General features: G+C 36.4%; 1 protein-coding gene across 1 annotated transcript in view; it reads right to left on the reverse strand.

Moving 5' to 3' along the window:
• CPB1 (carboxypeptidase B1) overlaps positions 1-24,466 on the reverse strand; it is a 36,989-nt gene extending 12,523 nt beyond the window's left edge. The window contains exons 1-9 of the mRNA XM_074192530.1: positions 24,396-24,466; positions 24,196-24,271; positions 20,780-20,904; positions 13,869-13,968; positions 13,673-13,774; positions 12,708-12,809; positions 8,253-8,363; positions 8,067-8,157; positions 6,160-6,362 (exon numbers count right to left, since the gene is read on the reverse strand). Coding sequence (XP_074048631.1) covers positions 6,160-6,362; positions 8,067-8,157; positions 8,253-8,363; positions 12,708-12,809; positions 13,673-13,774; positions 13,869-13,968; positions 20,780-20,904; positions 24,196-24,271; positions 24,396-24,466 — 981 coding nt within the window. The remainder of the gene's footprint in view (positions 1-6,159; positions 6,363-8,066; positions 8,158-8,252; positions 8,364-12,707; positions 12,810-13,672; positions 13,775-13,868; positions 13,969-20,779; positions 20,905-24,195; positions 24,272-24,395) is intronic.

Consider the following 24,466-nt stretch of genomic DNA (forward strand, 5'->3'; position numbering starts at 1 on the left):
AGGCTAAAGAAAAAAACCAAGAATAACCCACCCAACAAAACTGAGTATAATCCATCAGGGATTATTTAAATGGACAGTGAAAGAAATAGAGAAATTTAAACAATTCCTGTGTAAAGAGTGGAGTTGAATAGAAAATTTGACATTTGAACACAGATTCAAGTGAGCATAAAAAGGTAAATATGAAAGAATAATTATAAGAAATCTAAACTGCTTACATTACTATGTAGGAAGATGATACATATAACTCAAAAACTTTATCATAGTTAGGTCAGTTGGAAAGAGTCTATATAGACAGAAGGCATAAGTGTGAGTAGATGGGATGATTTCCCTCCTTGCTGCAACCCTTAAAGAAAGGGGTAAGAATGAGGGATGTAGTGGGAAAAGGGGAAGGGAGAGATAGAATGAGGAAAATATTTTCTCACATAAAAGAGATTTGTAAGAAAGAATTTTAGGCAATGCTTGAATTTTTCTCACATTTGAATGGATTCAAAGAGGGAAGAATATATTTAGGCATTCCATTGAGTAGCAACTTATCTTATTATCTATTCAACAGGGAAATAAGAGGGGAGATAATAAGAGATACGAGGATGGTGATTATAAAAGGTAAGGAGGATTAAAGTCTATGCAATACACTTCAGAAGCAAAACAGACTTTTGAGGAGAAAGAGGGAGAAAAATAAAAGAAAATAGAATAGAAAGAAATACAAAATTAATACTCATAACTGTGAATGTGAATGGGATGAGTTCACCTACAAAATAGAAGAGCAGAATGATTTAGAAATCAGATTCCAAAAATTGTTTACAAGAGACAAACTTGAAACAGGAAGACACACTAAGTTAAAATAAAGGCCTCAAGCAGAATGGAATGTGCTTCTCCCTTGGCAGAATCAGACTCTAATTCTGTGAACTTAAGGGTCAGTTCTTTTGTCTTAAAATAGAGGGCAGTCTGATTTACAAAAAGAGGTAGAAATAGTTCTAGGACAACAAAAATGACTAAGTACACAGATAATGTTTAGTCATTGTTTTGGGATTAGTGTTTGGTTGATTAGTTTTTCATTTAACGGTAAGTTGACTTCTATCTTTTGCTTATCACTGTCATAGCTAGCTGTACCTAGAAGAAGAATATCTTTGACTAATTCGTGCAGAGGTAAACATGGTAATAGAAATCTGACTTCACATTCTGTAAAAGCGATGTGTCCAGCACTGGAATTGGGGCCAGAAACCACATGACCAAGTTTTCTTCTGGGCTAGATTCTCCTAGTTTGGCTTCCCTTATACTATCTGAATTGTTCAGAACAACAATGTACAACAGCTGCAGGAACCCTAACTCTTGGGAGAAAGAAAGAAAGAAAGAAAGAGAAAGAAAGAAAGAAAGAAAGAAAGAAAGAAAGAAAGAAAGAAAGAAAGAAAGAAAGAAAGAAAGAAAGAAAAAGAAAGAAAGAAAGAAAGAAAGAAAGAAAGAAAGAAAATATATTTACTTATCATCACTCAAGTCTTTGCCTGAAACTTCTACATTGGAAAGAAATGTTTCCCATTATTTTACTTCAGCCACTTGTATTAAAGAGGTTTTAAAATATCCCCACTATTCTTCTTCATTCTTTCATCCTCTCTCAGTATTTTGCAAAATTAGATGCTCCATCTTTATCTGACTTATCTTTGAGAGAAGTGATTCTTTCATCTGGCCAAGGGTTGCTGCTTCCTTCCTTCCTTGCTTTTTTGCTTCCTCTCTCCCTTTCCTCCTTCCCTCCTCTTTTTCATTCCTCCCTCCCTTCCTTGATGGAGGCCCTGAATTTGGGCAGAGGTAGAGGGAAAGAGGATGAACATCCTTTGTTATAATTTCAAAACTGACTGCCTTGAAATAATTAATTCAGGAAAGGAAATAAATTTTTTTTTGACAGAGAGCTGATATAAGAACATAGGACTGAGAATCGAAAGGGTTCTTAGTTCTTGTCTAGCTCCTTTATTTAAAAGACAAGGAAATTGAACTTTAATGCCAAACTGTTACAGTTAAGACTGGAATCCAGAGCTTTTGGCTATGTTAAGTGCTCTTTCCATTTCTGTCAATTAGCCCTGTTCTTTGAAGTTTGATATTATGGCTACAAATTCATATTTATAAAATCTGTCATATCATGAACTGCAACTTACAGAAACAAATGAAATGAATTAGGAATTTTGCAAAGGAAGCTATTTTTAAGTTTCATGATTTTACAAAGGAATATCTGTGAGTGTATTCACCTTGAGGGCTATGATGTTAATATTTTGGAAACTTAAATGCTTCCTGTATTGGGATGGGATTTAGCTCAAATTTAGATACTTAAATCAAATTTAGGAAGAGCTCAATCATGCCAACTTTCAGGTTTTGCTTTCACATCCATCTAAGTATCATTTAACAAGAAAAATCAGAAATAGAATCAATCACTTAGAAAGAACTAAATAAAAATTAAGGTAACTTCTGACCTTAATGAATGGAATTGAGGAGTTAATCACTAGAAGGAGGAGTGAAGTTTTCGAGCCACCTGATATAACTCTGGGAAGGAGATAAAAGTGTCTAGCACTTCATTTCTCCCTAGATTTATGAGCTGTGTCTGGGTAAAAATAAATTGTAGGGATAAGATAACAGTCTTGTAGCTTGTGTTTTTTTGGCCTTTAGAGGAAAGGGAGAGGTTGATGGGCATTTTACTTGAGGTTTAATCTAATACCATTATTATAATCAGAAATAGTATTTAGTGCAGTATTATTAATATGGGTATTTAGGAGCCCTGTCTTATTCTGTATTAGCCTGATTATCTTGATTTTTTAAGGGTTTTTTTTGGAAGGAAAATGAGGTTAAGTGGCTTGCCCAAGGCCATACAGCTAGATAATTAATAAGTGTCTGAGGACAGATTTGAACTCAGGTACTCCTGACTCCAGGGCTGGTGCTCTATCCACTGCACCACCTAGCTGCCCCATCTTGATTTTTAAATGAAAAATTCCATCTCTACAAGAAAATCTTTATGTCCCATTTGGTCCTATCATTTATTCATGTTACTTTAGGTACAAAAGGATTGTTTGGCTAAAACCATTTGACCACAAAATTTTAGGTCTTCTCTTGGACCAAATTCTTGCAAGAAATAGTGAATGCATGTGATTCCCAAGTAAGATTTTATTTACTAGATTATTTTTTATTGAAACTTTAGAGGGGTCCAGAATACTAGGTGGCCAGTGGACAGAGCCATTTGGCTGACAATATAACCTCAATCTTAAAAGGTTTTAAGTGTATACTGCCAGAAGTGATTAAACCTATCTGAATCTTCAGTTGGCAGGAAGGGATAGAAGAAATCTCAGAGGAATGTTTTGAGATAAGACTTCCTTCATTAGTATTAATATTAGTTTGTGTACATAGTAAGCTGTCTTTGAGGGGGAAAAACAACTAGATGTGTTGATTCATTTTGAAAAGTAATCATTTTAAGTTTTTCATTTTGCTATCCCACTCATTAACACCTTTAGGTACATAATTGATTTAACTTTATATTTTTCTTTAATATTTTAAAATAAAGTAGCTCATGCTCTCAGCTTTTTAAAAAGTAGCCAACTCATCCGTCTTTTTCCTTGTTCACATATAGTAAGCAGTCCAATCTAATCCATTTCAATCCAAACTCAAAAACCAAATCAAATAAAGCCAAAACAAGCCAAATCAAACCAACAGACTTGTATAAATGACTACAATATGCAAGGAACTGGGGAAATGAAAACAAAACAAAGCAAAAAAATTATTCCTGCTATCAAGGAGTTTACATTCTTCTAGAGAGTGGATACAAGATGTAAATAGGTAGTGAAAGTAGACTTCCTGGATAGAAAGCTGAATGAATACAAGCTGAATCTGAAACTATTCACTTGGTAACACCAAAGTTCTGAGATAATTAGCAAGTTGATATGTTAATGGATTCCTAAGAACATTCCACTGAGAATCAGGACTGGTAGGTTATACCCTAGTCTAGACTAGTTTAGATATATTCCTGACTTTGATGTGATCTTGGAAAAATGAGTTGTGGGCCCCTCTTGGAAAAAATGAGTTGGCCTCTCCTCAGATCTTTTTTGGTCACTTTTGTAATGGGAAGATCAGTCACTGAGGTCTCTTTCAGCCCTAGTATTTATGGTATGCATTCAGAAGATCCAAGGATTTAGATGAGAAAAGGACCTCAGAGATTATTTAGCCCATCATTCTAATTCTGAAGTTGAGGGAGGTGAGGTGAGACCCAGAGAATTTGAATGATTGCCCCACAACACTATAAATGCTAAATTGCAGAGCCAGAATTTTGAAGCAGGATCATTCACTCGAAATTCTGGGTTCTTTTTATACTACTTACTGCATGACTTCTCTTCCATGAGTAGCTTTGAAATGCATCAGAAGAATGTCTTTACCAATTTTGGTTTCCATTTAAAACAACAATTAGAGTGATTCAAAGAGTAATTAGGTTTTTTTTTTCTTTTTGGTACCAAAGAGCAGAACTAGGGGCAATGAGTAGAAGTAGAAAGAGGGGTTGGATAAGAAAGAAAACTCACAAACAATTAAAGCTAGTTAAAGATGGTCTGGTCAGCATTGGGTACTACTGGTTTCCCCAACAGTGGGGTCCTTTAGGTAGAAGCTAGATAACAATTGATATTGGGAATACTGTAGAAAGGATGCTTGGTCAGGTATGGCCAGCCTAGCAAGTCTACTCAATCTGAAATTCTATGATCCTCTATCATCTAGCTACCCTTATTCTTGAAGAATCACATTATCTGTTACTTTTCTTTTTTAAAAAATTTGCTGTTACACAATTTATTTAGTAAAACATAAAACAAATGGCTCCAATGTAAAAGAAAAATTTCCATCTTTTATAGTTGCTAGGTTTATGTATTGACTGTTCCTCAGTATTAGCCAAATGAGTAAACCAAAATATATGTCATTCTTTAAATGATGTAACATTTTGGCTTGGATAAATGAATAAAATCTCACACTGTTTCTCTGTGGAATGAGAGTTTCTACTCCTACAAGCCAAATGTTTCCTTAATTTCTAATTTTTCAGTTTTATTCTTCCTGAATTGGAACTAGACATTTTATCTTAATCTGTTATTTATGTACCACCTTGGGATATTTCTTATATTATTGCATTACATTGTTATTTATCTCTTGTAGAAATTTCATTAGTATAAGAGCACTCCCAAGTGAGGAAATTCCCTCTACTAATATGAGTTGGCACTCTTTTCTCTGTAACATGTGGTCTTAGAGAATTGCCGAGAACATTGAGAAGTTAAGTCACTTGCACTGGTCATACAGACAGTATAATACCCAACGTCAAACAGCTAATCTAATTGCTGGTATTTATGTAATGTTTAAATTTTCTGAGTTCAGATTTGAACTTAGTTCAGTCTTCCTAACTTTAGGCTCATCATTCTTTTCTGTGCCATCTTAACTGCCCAATTGTGGCTCCAAAACCTGGTCTAACTGTGCATTTTGAGTCAGGTCTAACTCTCCATGAACCCATTTGAGGTTTTTTTTTTGGTTAAGATACTGGAGTGGTTTGCTATTTCCTTCTTCTTAGTATTATAGGGTAAACAAATGGAAAGCTTTTTCCAAAAAAACTTGCCCAAGGTGACACATCTAGTAAATGTCTGAGTTGGATTTTAACTCATGCAGATGAATCTTTCTGATTCTAGGTTTGCTGCATTATGCACCATCTAACTGCCAAATTTGAGGATAACTACTGAATTCTACCTTTGTCTACCCTAGTTCTTTTGAAAGGTCAAGTTCCTTAATATACTAGATTCACAAAAGAATTATGATCAATGTGTGTGTGTGTGTGTGTGTGTGTGTGTGTGTGTGTGTGTGTGTGTGATGAAGTAGCCTTGTTGATTGTTTCTTAAACCTCTGCAATTAATCTTGTGAGTTAATTCTTCATTGAAGGAAAAAGTAGTATTGCCATTTTGAAATTTAACTAGTAAACCACTTGTGACATTCTGATCAGTCCAACAAATTCACATCTCTCTTTGCCAGTCTTAGGTCACTCAAGATTACTTGAAAATATGCAACAACTTTTGTTGCATTGTACAAAGAACCAATAATGAAATAATAGATTTGATGGACATGTCATATTTCTTCTCTCTGGAATTTAAAAATGAGAAACCATTGCCTACTTACCAACTCAACATGGTTCTTTGTGAGGGCATAACTCTTGGAGTAAGGGAACAGCATCATCTGGGAATAGGAGTGAACTGTTATATAAGCCTTGATAGAACTCAGGTTTTCCTGGATGAATTTCACCAGAGCTTGAGTTTCTTTTTCAGATTCTACAGAAGGTCCGCAATAGGTTTCAGAACAAGGGTTGTTAGAGGCTCCAATTTCTGTAAGGGAATGTATTATGATTAATGGCAGATAGCTCATGATTGAGGTACCCAGTGGAGCATATTAAGTCTTCAAGCTATAAAATCAAAAGCTAGAGTTAAAAGGGAGTATTAAAAATTATTCTCAAGCATGTGTAATATGGCAGCCTTGGAATCATGAAGATTGGATGCAAGCCTTGTGCTTTGCTCACATGGACTGCACAACCCTGGGAGAATCATGTAATCACTCACCCAGTGCCACAGGTAACTCCCTAAAACTATAAAGTTCAGAATGAGGGTCAATCTGTAATGTTAGAGGAAGTTTCTGCACTTGGATTTTTCCCACTAATACAATCACAGGCCTTGATCCCTGAACCCCAAACAAAAATAATGTGTAAGGCAGTGATGTTAAACTCAAACAGTAAACTGTACATGGAGATCCTTTTGGGTTAGCTATTGACTTAGAAAATCACATGGTAACATGAACTTATTTTGTTAAATGTTTCTTAATTAAATTTTAATCTGGTTCAGAAGCAATTAAGAGCATTGTGGGCTGCATGTGATACAATGACTGAATGTTTGACACCTCTGGTGTAAGGGATATATTTCTAGAAGTCTATATAGGTGCTCTCTGAGATCGAAGGATGATTAATATGAAAATGCCTAAAATTATAATTCTTCATTCTTCTCTCCTCCCTCTCAGAATATGTAAAGCCTGCATAAAACCCTTCGAGGGATTTTTTTTTACTATGATATATAAGGTAAAATATTTTTCAGTTAATATGAAAATGTATAAACCATTCATCTAAAGCTCGTTTCTCCTCAACATTCTTCAGTGGAAAATCTTCATCTGATAATCAAAATTTTGGTAATAAGCTAACTTAGCTAACTGGTTCTTGGATGAAAAAGAAACAAAGAAATAAAACAAAATCCAAACTGCAATTTATGGTCGTAGGGGATAACAGTTGCAATGTGTAGGGTACTGCAGCCATGAACGATGGCAGCAACCTCCCATGTCTCTGCCTGCTATTTGACTCATTTTCTTATTATTTTCCAATATCCTAATGCAATTGAGGAGTATGTTGTGGTTTTTTATTATAAATTACTAAAATTATGTCAATTAGCTCTGAGCCCCCACCTAGTTTGTTAAATATATTTTTATGAAGTAAATCAGGAGAAAACTCTTATCTCAAGACTTCTACTTATCTCTCACTCTATCATGACATTTAAAACAGAATCTATAATGACAGTGAAACTGCCAGTTGTTTCATAGTCTTCACAGATGACAGTTAAACTCTAACTCTGCAAAATTCATTTCTTTTTAAAGATATAATGACAGTATTCATAGTCTCAATGGGAGAGGCAATTAAAATTGGTGCCATACATACTTGAAGCCTTTTGACCTCAGTAGGATCTGTTAGAATATAACTGTGTAGTAAAATAGGAAAGTTGGACTTGGAAGAGGGGTAATATAAGAAAATTTATACTCATGAAACAAGTGAATAGCCATCAAGAGTTCCTATTAACCTCACAATATTTATTGCCTTCTTTTGGAGAAATAAAGAATATTTGTCATCATTAGTAGTCCATAAAAATTAAAAAGTTGAAAGCTAAGTATTTGTAAGCTTTCAAAGCATGTAAACTATATTTTTCTTTAGCGATTTATGCATTTTGAATGTTATGCTTTTGGGTAGAAAATTATCGTATTGTCAGAAAAACACTTACCACACCATCCAGCATCAAAATTTCTGTTGGGATCAGTACCAATGCAAGTGGAACCTGCAATAGTGGATCGAGTCTTTCTCCACATTCGGTTCTGAAGGAAGGTACACAGTAATGCCGTTTTAAAAAAAGAATTCTTATTTTCAGTTTCATCAAATGAAACTCTAGGCAAAAAGAGAGTGTGTATACCTTGGTCCATGTGTAGACATAGCCATCAATGTTGAAAACAGGTAGGATATAAAAGTCCATTTTATCAAGAATATCAGTCATTCGGATCTCAGTTCCATAAGTACGAACAGCCTAAAAGAGTAATTGTAGTATATCACTGAGATGGAAATCATTGTGTATAAAACAGATACAATGTGGGTTTTTTTGAGGTTTTTTGCAAGGCAAATAAGGCTAAGTGGCTTGCCCAAGGCCACCCAGCTAGGTTATTATTAAGTGTCTGAGGCTGGATTTGAATTCAGGTACCCCTGAATACCATATGTTTTAAATGAATAGAATATCTTTGCCTTTGATAAACCCAAAGGTATTGCAGCACTAATCTCTAAGAGATTAAAAAATTATGTAATCATCATTACAAATGACAATTACTATGTCACCTGGGCTTCAAAGTTATTCCCACTTATCTCATAGAAACTTCATAATTTTTTTATTTTAGTCTTTATTTTCCCCCTTAGAGGAGGGGATTAGAGTTACTCTACTTGGACCCCAGAGGGCAGAATTTGGAGCAGTAGTTTGAAGTCGAAAAGAAATAGGGTTTGACTTGACCTAAGGGAAAACTTCCAAGTAATTTAAGCTCTCTCAAAGTGGAATTTGGCAGACTTGGGAAGTAGAAGAATTCTTTTAATTAGAGGTCTTTAGTGTTGGATGACTGATTAGGTTTGTTCTAGAGAGAATTCCTATTTTGCTATGGACCAGATAATATGATGTCTGATGACCTTTCTATTCTGAAATTTTGTATTTCCATTTTAAATCTACCAAAATATGAGGGATTTTTTTTAAAAAAAGGTATATCATTACTCTCACCACATAAATCATTTTCTCCCAATGCTAGAATATGATCTGATCAAAGAAAATACTGATAAAGTGGTGAATGTCATATTTGAGGGGTGGTAATTGTTCTTTATTATATATTTCATATCATTTAGTTTCTGTGGAAAATAGCACTACAGGGTTCATATTCCTATAGACTATGTCTGCAGAATGGATATACAGAGGTGCACTAGGGATTATTTCCCACCATGCCACTATTTGTTTTCTCTGATTGGCCATGCAGAGGGAAATATGGTACTATGGGAAAAAATCTAGCCTCAGATGATCTGAGTTTTAACATCATCTCAATCATTTAATTTAAAAAAGAGCAACTAGTTAGAGTTACAACCCTGAAGAATCTTACTTTCTCATGGGGGAGAGAATATACATAACTCAGTATTATATAAGTAGATATGAGGTAACTTTAGAAGGGGATGAACTAATAGGTAGAAGGAGCGAGAAAGGTGTCCTATAGTAGGTGGTGCTTGAACTGAAACTTGAGGGAAGCCAGGGATTCTAAGAGACAGAAGTATAAAAAAAAAAGTAAAAAAAGTGAAAAGTAAAAAAGGAGACAGTCCAAAGAGTTCGAGACAGAATTCAGGTGGAAGAGGAAAGAGATTTTCTAGTCAAAGGGAGTAATGTGTGCAAGATTTAGAAAGATCAGAAGCTGTCCAGAAGTGAGAAGATTTAAATGCCAATAGAGGTTTTTATATTTGATCATGGAGATTTATAGAGATGAAAGAAAACCACTGGAGTTTACTGAGTAAGGGGAGGGAAGTGATCTGGCCAAACCTTCACTTTAGAACAAACACTTTCATAACTGTTTATAGAATGTTTTGGAGTACAAAAAGATTTAAGGTAGGGAGACAAATTATGAGTCTCTAATAACAGTTCAGAGGAGTTTTAGAATATTAGGAAATTAGGATAATAACCTTATTAAAGGACATATCCTAGAGATGTATGGAGAAAGGAGTTGCAATTTGATCTTTATTAAGTAGAGTGAAGGAGAAAAGAGGTCTCAAGTGTGACCTTGAGGTTATGAAATTGGGTGAATGAAAGGAACAAGGAAGTTTAGAAAAGGAGTTGGTTTAAGGGGAAAGATAAGTCCTTTTATGGACATGTTGAATTTGAGATAACTATAGGACATCAAATTGTAAAGGGTCAATAGGTATTTGTAGTGTGAAACTGATGATGATGTTTGTCCTTCGTTCTTGAGGTGGCCCATGACAGCAGGGAAGTGATGCCATGACATGCACATGAATTGACTTTGAGTGAGATGGGGGTATACCAGCTTCACTTTCTCTTTTGGAGCCATCTGAGTCCAGTGACCAGATATGAATCAGGATGACTGGAGATGGTCCTGGATGTGAGGCAATCAGGATTAAATGACTTGCCCAAGGTCTCACAGCTATTAAGTGTTTGAGGCTGGATTAGAGCTCCTGTTCCCCTGACTTCAAGACCAATGCTCTATCCACTCCACCATCTGGATGCCCTTGGTATTGGACTAGAGCTCAGAGGAAAGACAAGAGGTGGAGAGAGAGATCTAGGAGTGATCTCTGTTCTATGGGAGCCGAAGAAATCCAACTCACAAGTCATCCAACCTATAAGAACTAATGAAATACCAAATGAGTAGAGTAAGGGGGAAAATGTTTAAGGATAGACTTTGGGAACCCTAATTAGTGGGTGTGACACAGATGAAAATTCTTCTAAGGAGACTGAGAAGGAATGATCAGAGAAGTAGGAGAACTAAGAGAGAACAGTGACATGAAAACCAAGAAGAGAGGACTGTGTGACCTTGGAGTAACATTTCTGCCTTTCAGAGCCTGTTTCCTCATCCATGAAATCAAAAGATTGTTCCAGATAACCTCTAATATCTCTTCAAGTTCTAGATCTACGATCCAGTGATCCTAGGAGAATTCATGAATGGTATGAAGATTTTCTTAGTTTCAGACACCATCAGAGTGAAGACCTCTTTGTTTACTCTCTTTCTTCTAATATTAAAAATTAACCAAATACCCTGAGATCCTATTAAGGGATTTATTTGGCAACAAGTGTTCTTCTCTCATAAGGTGGTCATGTAGTCATATCTAAAGAGAATCATGATTTTTTTTGACACATTCCATTCTCCAAAGCACCATGTATTCTGTGATAACACTAAATCATTGAATGACTAGAATTCTTGGCATTCCTAGGCTTCTTTGTGTGAATATTAATGTAGTTGATAATAAATTTCTTTGTGTTTTTTGTCATCAATTTTCTAGCATATGAAAGTCTGCTGTGCCAAATTGGTGAGACTATCTATCTATCTATCTATCTATCTATCTTTTCATCATGAGCTATAACAATACATATTGCTTTCTGTTTCTTTGGAACTATCCAGTCAAATTCCATTATTGTCTCCATGTTTAAAACAAAAGGATGAAAAAAACATGCTTTCTTATTATATAAAGAATTATTTACTTTTTCACTGGTGCAGTTAATTTTCCTAAGTGGTTCAGCATTATCATGAGTGCTACCTGTATGCCATTGGGCAAATTACCTAACATTTCTTAGCCTCAGTTTCTACATCTATAAAAATGCAGTGATCGGACCAGATGGCCTTCAAGGTCTCTTTCAACTCTATGAGCCTAAGTAGAAGTCATTCTAACCATAAACTAACCCTAGAATAGAACTAAATTGAGATTCCTAAGATAATATTTCTTAGGGGTCTCAATTTACATCTATTGAAGTTCAATTTATTATGGGTCACTGCTTCATTTATGTCATTATGGTATAGAGATGACTTAGATTCTTGAAGGTTCTAATCTCTAAGTTGTCCTATCAGCAGGTTGGAAAGGTTTCAAATACAGTCTTTGTAGCAGATAGCACATTTGTTGTCTAAGGACCATGCTAAGATTAAAGAGACTCATTCCTTTGTTGGCAAGGGAGTGATGGATTTTTAGCCATTTAAGCTATAGGCAGGTATAAAACATAATCCCTAGAAGTAGACAAAAAGGTAAAGTGAGATAATTGAGTATTAAGATCAATCATATAATAATTCCTTCTATTTTCATGTGTTTGTAGTTTTCAAAGTGGTTTTACATATACTATCTCATGATTAAAACTGACTATTAGAGTCATTTGAAAATCATTATGAAACTTGGTCTATTCCAAAAGCCAGGGGCTGTTAAGCACTTACAATTCTCATGTTCCTTTTCCCATTTGTTCACCTTCCATCAGAGTTTGGGGAAGAAAGTCAGAATAAAGAGTGAAGAAATCAATACTGTTCAGCATTTGCTGCAGAAGTGGGCAGCTAGGTGGCACAGTGGATAGTGCACCAGCCCTGGAGTCAGGAGGACCTGAGTTCAAATCCAGCCTCAGACATTTAATAATTGCCTAGCTGTGTGACATATGGCAATTCACTTAGCCCCATTGCCTTAAATAAATAAAATTAAAAAAGTATTTACTGAAGGAACTTAACTTGTGAAAGGTCTAATAGGGGCAAGTTTAAATCACTTACTAGCAAGAGATGTTGGGATTGTTAAAATGATCATTCTTTCTCATTACAGAATTGAACTGACCTTATAAGAATTTAAAAAAAACCTATAGTATTTCCTATGAGAGACTGACCTCTCTCACAAACCATTGGCAAAATGCAGGTGAAATCCATTCTCTAGCATGGAAACCGCAGTCCATAAAGATGGCGGGCTTATTTGCTCCGTGTTTCCCAACCTATTGCAAACAGAAGAAAAAGGAAACAATAACTCATCTGCCATACAGTGGCAAGCATTCCATCACCAGACTGGGCTTGAGAACTCAACAGGTGAAACTTGACAGCAGCTAGAGATATATTCCATGATTAAATTAAAACATGATATGAGCACAGAATGTTCTTGCCTCTAGACAATCACAATGCTGGAAGTAAAGGCTTACATGGCTGTTTATTATTTTTATTAAGGTTGACAAGCTCATATTTTCAGAGGACACTTGATTACCCTTGCTTCATTCACTTGAATATTTTCAGATATTATTAAATGATTTGACTGAGAGAACTATAAAAATCCTTGTGATTGCTGTGACCTTTGCCATTTTCCTGCTGCTTATTTCCCTTGATTCTAGTAATTTTATTTGTTTGTCAGATTTAAATGATAAGAATGACATTTGAAGAAGACACAAACAAATTGTTGGTACATTTTGTAATGTTGTCTGATAGACTGAAGTTTATGGATCTCTTTAGCAAATGGGGTTTGCAAACAACAGATGGGAGCGAACAATTTCATCAAGGTAGATGATCATTTACATTGCTTACAGGAATGTGGTTAAATTTATAGGTCAGAATTTCTCCTGTTTATTGCATTTTTCCTTTTGAGTAAATCAAAATAATGATTTAAAAAAATCCACATATGATAAAAGTAGCCAAGGAATCTGTTTGATTCCCCAGGGGGTAGTAAAGAAGGATGGTGTAGAAGGTGGGAACAGGAAGAATTATGGCATAATTCTTGGGATAAGCAAGACAATGAACCAGATGTTAATAGATTAGAATTCAATGTTTTCTAACACTTCAGGAAGCCTGGGTCATTGTTAAAAATTATTACCTTGAGAAGATACATAGGACGCCCTTCAAATGTGGTTCCAATCACACTTCGAGTGACAAGGGCTGGATTCTCTTCTGCAATTTGTTTAGTCCAAGCCTCGATCTGAAAAGCAAGACCATGGGAGGACAATGACATGGTTGATCCGACTTCCAGAATAACTCAAAAATTTGACATGGGCAGTTGTTACAATTCATACCTTCTCCCAGCTGTTGTACTTTTCATAACTGTGTCCACTAGCACGAACGAGGCTATCAAACTGAGCTGAAATCATTTTGTTCAGGTCATCAATTAAAACCCTGCAACAAAGAGGTAGGAAACCCCACATGAAAAGGGAATATTCTTTCCTCAATAAAGAACTGTGGCTTGCCACTAAGATAAAGGCTATTGCTACCTCATTGTAAGACTCTACTGGGTCCAAGTCCTTGGGCCACTATCATTTGGTCATTTAGTTTTTTTTGAATTTTTCCTTTTTTGGCATAGGCAAAGAGTAAGTTCTGGCCATAAACAAAACTTGCAATAGGAGCACATCTAAGACTCAGACCCCTTTGTTCCGGAACTCCTAATTCTAATTATGTAATCTTGTAATTCTGACTATTGAAAACAGTCAGTATCTATAAATAGTTCAAGAATTTTTTTTTTTAGAGTGGGATTTTCATTTTTTTCCCCAAATGGGCTTGTTCCTATAACCTATAGCCATAGACTACAAGAATACCGTCAGCTATCATTGTTGACACTTAAAACCTGACAGTTAAACATGCATTTATCCTCCAAGTCGGATGACTTAAAGGTAAAAAAATGAATATTTTCATATTAAATTCTAGTTTTGTGATTTTTTTAAATAAACGAAATCTAAAGTCTCTATTTCATAGCTTATGTTTTAAAGGGACATGACAAACAACACAGTAGTTTCAAATCTGCTCAGCTCATGCAGAAATTTCTGAATTTTCTCCATTCTCTTCTATATGTTAAAATAAAATCACAGATGGTCTTTTCTTTTTTCCTCTTTTTGTCATTATCACTTATTTCTTCTCCTTAAACCAGTTCTATAGACCAAAAAAAACCTCTTTTTTATTAAAAAAGTAGACAAGCAAAAAAAATCCATCTATTGGCCATACTTGAACTGTAATTCCTTAATTTTAGACAAACTTCCATGCTAAGGAAACTCCTTTACCAAACTATGTAGATGGGCAGCTGTTTTGTCCATTTCTAGCTACCTTAAGGTATTGATAGATAGATAGATGCTTTTTTACAATGAACTGGCCTCATACTAGGAAGGTTCTTCCTCTTCATTTCTTCCTCGTGGTTTCCTTAAGTCTCACCTGCAAGGGAGTTTTTCTCAATAACCCTCTCCCTTTCCCTCAAGTGTTTCCTTTCTGAGACTTCCTTCCATTTACACTGTGTTTATCTTGTATGTCAATGGTTATTGCTGGAGGCGGCTAGGTGGCGTAGTGGATAAAGCACCGGCCATGGAGTCAGTAGTTCCTGGGTTCAAATCCAGTCTCAGACACCTAATAATTACCTAGCTGTGTGGCCTTGGGCAAGCCATTTAACCCTGCTTGCCTTACAAAAAATGGTTATTGCTGTTTGTCCTTCATTCTCGAAGAAGACCATGACATCAGGGAGGTGATGCCATGAACTGGATTTAAGTGGACAGATGCTGTGTTAAGTCACTAGTCTCATTTTCTTCTTCAGAGTCATCTGGGTCAAGTGGCCAGATATGAATCAGGATGCCTGGAGATGGCCCTGGAGATGACATCACCAGTGTTAAGTGACTTGCCCAAGGTCACACAGCTAGAAAGTGTCTAAGACTAGATTTGTCTTTCTGACTCCAGAGCTGGTGCTCTAGGCTCAGTACCACCAAGCTACACCTAGGTGAATGGTTATTTTAACATTGCCTATACCATTAGAATGTGAACTTCTTGAGGGCAAAACTATTTTTGCCTTGTTAGTATTTTTGGAATATAGCTCAGTATGCAGCTCATAGTAAGCCCATTAGTATTGACTGATTGATGAACTGTTATATTTGGTGACTATTTAATAAATGTGCATTCTTCCCCTCTGCCCTCCATTCCTTTACTTTTATTTTTAATCCCTAGAACTTATTACAGGATCTGGTACTTTACAAGCATTTAATCAGTGTTTTGGTGAATGAGTCCTGAGAATAATAGCAAAAGTCTCAGGGTCATTGACTGAAAAGGGACCTAGCCATGACTGCTTCCCTTTGGATTCATTTTATGCTAAAGAATCTTTCAGGTGAGTTTTTTCATATCATAGACACCTTACTGGAAAAGTAACTGTTTCCTCTCATTACTTGTATGGGAAAATATTTCCCAAAGGGACGGGTCCATGTGAGGACTTTGTCCTTGATGAGCACTACAGAGAGAAGCCAGTTTGAGGGGTATTGCCAAGAAACATCCTTAACCCTGGAAATGGTTTCATGTGACAAAAGTAGAGAATTGTGGCTGCACATCAAAGGCCAGTAACTGGCCTGGATGTCCCAAGGACATGTCAATGAAGTATGCCAGGGACATCCTCTGAGCCTCGAGGCCCCCCTTTCCGTCTGTGAACTTTTTGCTCCGGAGGTTGGAACACAGCTAATAGTAGAATTGCTCAGAGAAGTAGCTCTGCATAGAATATTAGGACTATAAACAACTCCTCATTTCAAACACCATTCAAATTGGAAAGGTTGGACGTTGAGTCAGAGAAGAGAAAGAAGAAGGGGAAAGAATAAAGAGCAGGGAATAAAGAAATGGAAACCCTTTATCTCATTGTTCTAGGATTTTGGACAATATTGCTTTCTCTAGGCTTCAGTTTCCTCACTTATAAAAGTTAATGAGAGCTAAAGGCCCATCCAGCTTTAACATTCCACAATTCTATTCACAGATGTAATTCCTCCAATGGACCTGAATAAATAGACCCCAGGTGGCAAAATAATTGATCAGATCAAGGCAGCTGTAAGATTTATAAATTTTGGAAAGCTGGGGTTAGGAAGAAGTCTGGTCTATGTGGTGGAATGTCTTGGAGACCATTTACCATCCATGGTGAGCTTGTTGTTTGGAAGTAAAATTCTATTAAAAGTGTCACCTCAAAATGAATATGCAAACCATATTAGGCAATGCAAGTGGGAGACAGAGGAGAGAGACAGACAGAGAGAGACAGAGAGACAGAGAACGACAGACAGAAGCAGAGATACACACACACACACACACACACACACACACACACACACACACACACAAACACACCCCTAGACAGAGAGACAGATTAAGAGTAAGATGAGGGACAGAGACAGACAGTGTGTGTGTGTGTGTGTGTGTGTGTGTGTGTGTGTGTGTGTGTGAGAGAGAGAGAGAGAGAGAGAGAGAGACAGAGACAGAGAAACAGAAGACAGACTGAGAGAAAGAGAAAGAAAGAGTGAGAGATGGACAGACAGACAGAGACAGACAGACTGAGGGAGAATAAAGGCAGAAAGACAGAGACAGAGATAGATTGATAGAGATAGAGACAGACAGGCAGAGAGAAAGGCAGAGAAATAGAGAGAGAGACAGACAGAATTAGAGTGAGAAAAAGCCAGAAAACCAGTCAGAGAGAAATAGAGACAGAGACAGATAGGCAGAAAGACAGAGAAACAGAGAAAGTGAGAGACAGTAAAGCAAAAGATAGAAAGAGAGAGAGAGAGAAACACACTCACACACACACAGAGTGATTTGCTTAGACTTTCATAGCTAATAAACGAATGAGACTGAATCTGAACTTGGGTCTTCCAGGTCCAGCCTTCTATCTACTGGCCCACCTAATTGCTTCTGCAGAAGGAAGTTGATACCAGTGCCAACTTCCTAGGAAATTGTGGGGCTCAAATAAAATACTGCTTATAAAGCCTTAGCATCTGGCCTGCAATGGTCAGTTATTATTTGCAGAGTTGGCTCCTAGTCTGGCACACAGACACAAATTCTTATGGACAAAAACTCGTCGAGGCACTAATTTAGTATTGCCGTTTGGGGCTATCATGGAATGCACCGGGGTGCCTTATAATACTTGCAGACATATTGCAGGCCTGCTTCTTGGGGATTTTCAAGGGACTTAATTATTATTTAATACTTCCAATGCCATATACAGAAAATCCACTAAGCATGAGCACATGGAAATTGAACTTAACAAGGTCTTCCCTCTTGGGGGATCTCATTGAGGTTGAGCAGAGATAACGTAACGACAGCCTCCCAGGAAAGGTTGCCACTAAAAGATGGTGATGTGCCCAGCTCATAAAGGGAGATTGATGGGAGAATCCAGACACTTGGTCCTCTTACTAGTTGAGTAATAAAAATAGAACTAGGCCATGAGCCAGGCTGCTGAAATGATTCTGTGGTCATTAATTTTCTTCTGCTTTCCTTAAACAATTATCATAATTCACCAACAGGACTGTTGGATTTTTAATAATGGCATCGAGGCCCAGAAGTTTAGCTTCATGGTCCACAGTGTAGATCAGGGGGTTCTTGACCTGGACTCAGGGAATCCAGGGAAGAACATTAGGGAGTCTGAACTTGGAAAGAAAAAAAGGATCACTACTTTATTTTCCTGAACCTCTAACTGAATTTTAGCATTTCCTTCAATTATTTAAAAGCCCTATTCCGAGAAGGGACCCATGGGCTTCCCCAGATGTCCAGAGGGTGATTGAGGTCAAGGCTAAGGTTAAGGTTAAGATGCCTTAATGCAGATGGTCAACATCAGATTATACAACATTTTCAACACAGTCATATTTTTTGGCTTAAAAAAACAAGACTTAAAATGTCCTTTTAAATACTTCCCTCAGGCAGATGCAGAAATTTAAGCTATGTGGAACATAGTACTAGAGATAAACGATTTATAGTCTCAATTGTACCCCATAAAACATGTATTTGGAGTAATTATGCTATAATATAGCTACAGAATATTTTATAATATAGTTAAAATATCATTAAACAGATGTGATAAGGAGGCAATTCTAATATTTCACACTAGTAGAAATACTATTAGACTTAATTTTCTTTGCTCATGTCTGGGGTGGGTGTTGTTAAATGTTTAACAACTGACTTTCCACACAAAAAAATATGTGTGCATACTTTTGAGTTTATTTTGCCTTCAACATTTTCTTCACTTAAGTCTACACAATTAAGAAAACAATGAATTATAGTACTTACTGGTTTCCAGGGTATAATTTGTTCACTCTGAAAATTTAACTTTTGGCTCTTGTGAGCTGGGATGAACTGCCCCCAGCACAGCCAAAGAAACAACCCTTCTGGAGAAAGAACCTGCAAGGGTTTCTCTGCAGGTCTGTGTCCATTTCTCCCTCTGTTGCCCCCCCCACTATTAAATTTCTTTTAAAAGTTGCTACCGCTAATATCCTTGGCACTCTCAGATAGTGGATATGGTTTGACTTATTGAAATAACCCTTACATAGACACATCACCATCTGATTTGATGCTGTACCTGAAGGACTCAGTGGTCCTTAAAGTATTTGCAGTTGAAATTTTCTATGTTTTGCTTTACCCCATTAGATTGTGAGAGCTATGTGAGATGGGCCTGTCTGATTTTTTATTTGTATCCAAAATACTTAGCACAATGATTGAAGCATAGTAAATGCTTACTTTTCAATTGAGTAAAGACTACAGTGAATTAGGGAGAAAATAAAATCTCTAAGTTATGTCTGACTTTATTATTCCCTCATTCAATAATCTTCCATGGCTCCTTGCTCCTTTATAATGAAATGCCAATCCTCAAGCTGGTTTTTAAACCTCTTTGAGTTATATCTCAACCTATCTTTCTTAGCCATATTTCACATTTCTCTCTGTGTATTCTACATTCTTGTAGACTGAACAAGCAAACTTTCTCAGATCTTACCCTTTGTCACCTCCTCCCCAACCTCCATATAGTTGTGAATTTGTTGATGTCAAGAGACTAGGTCATTTTTCAACTTACATTCCCAGTCCCTTGATGAATTATAAAAGTTTGTCAAAGTGAAATGGAATTCTTTCATATGATATTGCTGTATGATAGTTTTCTCAAAGCATTATAAAGTCAGGCATCAACAGGAACTTTGTTGCAGTATGTTATCATTGAAAACAGCTATTCTCAACCTATGGGAGATGGACTTCTGAGTCTATTAATCCCTAAAGAAGCAAATACAAATTTTATAGACAATCAATAATGTCTCACACACACATGTGAAGCCCCTCCTAGTCTCCAACTGCTAATGCCTTCTTTCTCAAAGTGGGTTAAATTTATTTGTCTGTATTTGAATATGCCTAAATACAGTAGCATAGTGAATCAACCACTGAATTTGGAGACATAATGATCAGAATTAAAATCTTGCCTTAGAGATCAGTTATATAATACTGGCAAATCATTTAACCTAAGACTTTGTTTCCTTATCTGTAAAGTGGGGTTAATAAAGGCGCCTATATTCACAGGGCTGCTATAAGGAATAGCTGAGATTTTATATATTTTGTATATATATATATGCACATATATGAATGTTACTTTCAAAAACTTAACAATTTAATACATTATTTGTTATTATTATTATTATTATTATCTGATAGAAGGTAAGATCCTTGAGATTGGGTTCCATTTCACTTTGGATTTTGTGTCTCAGGGGTATTAAGCACAATATATAATATAGGACTATTTTAAATAAATGCTTATTAATGACTTTTTCAAATATAATAATCAAATATAAAAAATATCAAATAGAAACCTGGTGATTCAAAGACAAAATGGCCCAAATTAACCCTGCCACAGAGAACCTGGTTTCAATTTCCATTTCTGATTTTAATTAGTTGTATTGTCTGCCTAGTAATTGCTCTGGAAAGGCAGACAACAGTATGAATTTGGGCAAGTCAGCTAAAATCCTTGAGCCTCAGTTTCTTGATTTGCAGAATGAGGAAGGTTGGAAGGGGTGAGGAGAGGCTTCCTAAAGAAGGTAATTCTTAAGCAGATATAAAGGCAAATAAGACACAATCCTTGCCCTTAGGAAGTTGATAGTTTATTATTGATGAGACCATGTCTGTGAATCAATTTTTATAAATTTTAAAATGTAATCAAAAATTTATTCATTTTGAAAAATGAACTCACTCATAAGGTAGTCCGCTCTCCTCCAGGAAACGTTCAACTTCCACAACTTGGTCAGCGGTAACACGGAAGTCGGTTGTGGTTTCTGGTCTGATTTGTGAGACTGAATCCGGTTTCCAGAAATCAACCTGCAAAAAAGAGTTAAAATATAGAAAATGTATTGAAAATGTCTAATTTGTGGCTAGAGCTGCTATAATTGGTGAAGATCAGTCCTACGATTGGGGATACAACAGATATCAGTGAATAGTTTGCCAGGGCTACCAGAAAAAGTTAATGTAATTGAAATCCCATTTCTAAAAAGAGGGAGCTAGTAGTCCTCTCATTTTCAGTATTGATTAGACACTGTTGATTTGTGAGTAATTTAGGAATTTCTGTCTGATTTGCAGCTGGAATCTTCTATATGTGTCATCTCCTTCATTCAAATGTGATGTCTTCAAGAACATAGACTGCATTACTTTTATTTTGATATTGTGCTTAGCACAGAAAAGGTGAAGGAAAGATTTGGGAATCATGCCATGAGGAATTATTTAAAGAGTCTTCAACTTGAATTGGATGTCCTAAAGACATCTTAAACTCAATACTGTTAAGGGTACCCCCATCTTTATAGTCCCTAAGGCTGGTAAACCTAAATGTCATCTTTGATTCCTCTCTATTGCTCACCCCACAATATGTTGCTGAGGATCATCTATTTTGCCAATGCCCTCCCTCCTTTGGTACTGTCACCACTCTGGTTAGATCTCCCTTCACGAAGGGATCTAAAGTATTAGAAGGTTGGAAAGGTGGAGGGTGAAGACAGCTAGGTTATGAAGGGCTTTGGATACCAAACAGGATGGGGCTAAGGGTACATTTGATCCTGAAATTAATAAGAAAGCCACTTGTATTTTTGAATGGGAAATAATTATTGGAAGCAGGGGGTGGTGGCATAGACAGATCTGAGTTTTAGGATAAATAAACAGAGAGAGGATGGACTGGAGCAGGGAGAGACTTGTGACAGGGAGATCCAATCAGCAGGTTATTACAATAGTTCAGATATGAAGAAATAAGGTCCTGTACCAGAGAGATGACAGTACCAAAAGCTAGGAAAGTCAAGAAAAGAATGAAGAAGCACATTTCAAGGAAAAGAGAATAGTTGGTGAAAATGATTGGAGCATCTAATTCAATGACTAGACACTTGAGACATTTTCACTGACTATTCCCTTTACCTTGGAATGTGCTTCTTTTTCATCCCTTCCTTAGCTTTTTTTTTCAGTCTCAGCTACAATCTCACCTACTACAGGAACTTTTCTCAATCCCTCTTAAATCTAATACTGTTCTTTTAATAATTACTTTTTGTTTGTGTTATATGTTTGCTTTTATGTAGGCATTAACTTGTCATTTCCCCCATTAGACTGTGACTTTCTTGAGAGAAGACTGAGGGAAAGATGAACATAAGATCATAGATTTGGTGCTAGAATGAGACTCAAAGATACTTTCATCCAGTCCCCTCATTTTACAGATGAGGAAACAGACCAAAGAGGTTAAACAATATCCTTAGAATGAGACCTGGTTTCAAATATTTGGAAGAGCTAACACATGGAAGGAATATTCAATTTATTTTATGTAGTTGGACAGAGAATAACTAGGACTAATGGCTAGAAAGAAAAGGAAGCAAATGTAAGTTCTTTGTAAGGAAGGATTGTTCTAAGATTAGAAATATTTAAAAATATATTTGATTCTGTGGAAGAGTGAGCTTCCGTTTCTGGAAGTATATAAGGAGAGGCTGGATGGTCATTGGTCAGGAATCTTGCAGAAAAGATCCAAGTTTTAGAAGAGAGGTGAGAATTAATGAGATCTAAGGTCCCTTCCAAAGCTGTTTCAATCACTTTAAAGTTCCCATAACTTTGCTCTAACCCATATTGAGTTGGTGAATAACCAATGGATCAATTGCAAAACATTTATGAGACACATTATATGACATTACTGTGGGCATCATCAATACAAATATAAAAGAAACAGTTCTTGCCTCAGAGAAGTTTGTATTTCATAATGTAATAATAATATAAAGTAATGATGATGACTGTGTCAGTGAGTAGACAAAGCCCTAGAATTGGTGGCAGGAAAACTCAAATTCAAACCTTTCTTCAGGTGACCCTGGGAAAGTGATTTAACCTCAGTTCCCTGATCTGTAAGATGGAGACAATAATAGAACCTACCTCTCAAGATTAGTGTGGGGAATTAAATGAAGTAATGGATGTAAATTCATTTTTAAATCAAATAACACTATATGAGTTTTAGCTATTAGTATCATAATCCTATATCAAACCCCCATGACTCAGGCATGATATGTGCATATCATGCACAAAGTTTTAGTAGCAAATTATTTTAGAGGCTGAAAAGATGCAATTTTGCTCTTAAGCCACATTGAAGAATTGTTGGAATATTTTGATTTGGGTATTCATCATAAAGGGGCACAGTGACAGCTCTTTGGGGGCTTGGACTGTACCACCTTATGTTCTCATATAACCCCATGATACCATCAATATAATTAAAAATGTCAGTTCACATTCCATGGAAGAGGCTTTTTTTTTTAAAAAGCTAGTCCAGGAATTTGGGCAACAGCAAAACCAAAGGGGAGTATTACAAACACCCTCCCTCTGTCATTGCTGCTTTGTCTCCTTTTGTGTCTTTCAGAGTGGGTCCAAATCAAGGCCACAAAATTTCATATAGTTTGCTTTGCAATGAAAGAAACTCAGAGACAAGTGATGACATGGCAGATGAAGCTCATGTTTAAGCTGGCCAAAAGCCCAGGTTGTTTTCCAGGTTACTTCTAAGCAGATCATTTTACTCCTTTGAGGGAGAAGGATGGTTATTTTGCATTAAAAATCTCTCATGGTTGTCACCAATTCTGAAGCAGGTAGACAGCCTCTGTCAACTGTTTTAAAGATTACTAAAAATCTGTTTTATGATGGCAAGTAATGAGAGGCCACATGGATCAGTAAAGACATGGCTGACTCTTGGATTCAAAAAAACCAGAGTGCCTCTGCTTCCTGACCATAGGCAAGTCAAGCAACCTTCCCATATCCCAGGCTTCTCTCTAAGACTCTAAGTTAAAGAGAGTTCTTGGTCTGCATCAGATGAAGGAAATCTCCATTTAAAAGATGAAATCAAAGATCAAAACCAAACCCCTTCCTAATATAATAATGAAATTAGATAAAGCATAATGACTGTGTCATTGAAACACATCACAAGGAAAGTCAGACAAGATTTGTGAACAATAACAGTTTGAAAACAGACTGTTTTCAGTGTTTTCATTGCCTGTTCCAATATGTGATCATTTGTGTTTCATTTTTATTTTTTCTTGGAAGGACGCATAGGGAAGATTTAAAATTTGAAAGAAAGATCCACAAAACCCCATCAGTGGTCACCCTTTGTCCATTTACCTGAACTTTGTTGGCCAAAAGATGCATCAGATCAACCTGCTTTTCATCTTGGATGTTTACTCGGAACACCTTCTCCCTGGGAGGTGAGGTAAAGAAGGAAATATAGAGGAGCAAAAAAGAGAAAATTTCAAATGGGAAACTTCCCTAAATTGGACAGAACAAAGAAGAAGGACCTCTTTATAGTAGATATTCAGGCTTACCCCTCAAAGTGCTCCCCAGAAGGGTGAGCAGAGGCCAGGCCCACACTAATGAGAATCAATAAGGCCAACAT

The sequence above is a fragment of the Macrotis lagotis genome, chromosome 6, assembly GCF_037893015.1.
Source record: "Macrotis lagotis isolate mMagLag1 chromosome 6, bilby.v1.9.chrom.fasta, whole genome shotgun sequence".
NCBI lineage: Eukaryota > Metazoa > Chordata > Mammalia > Peramelemorphia > Peramelidae > Macrotis > Macrotis lagotis.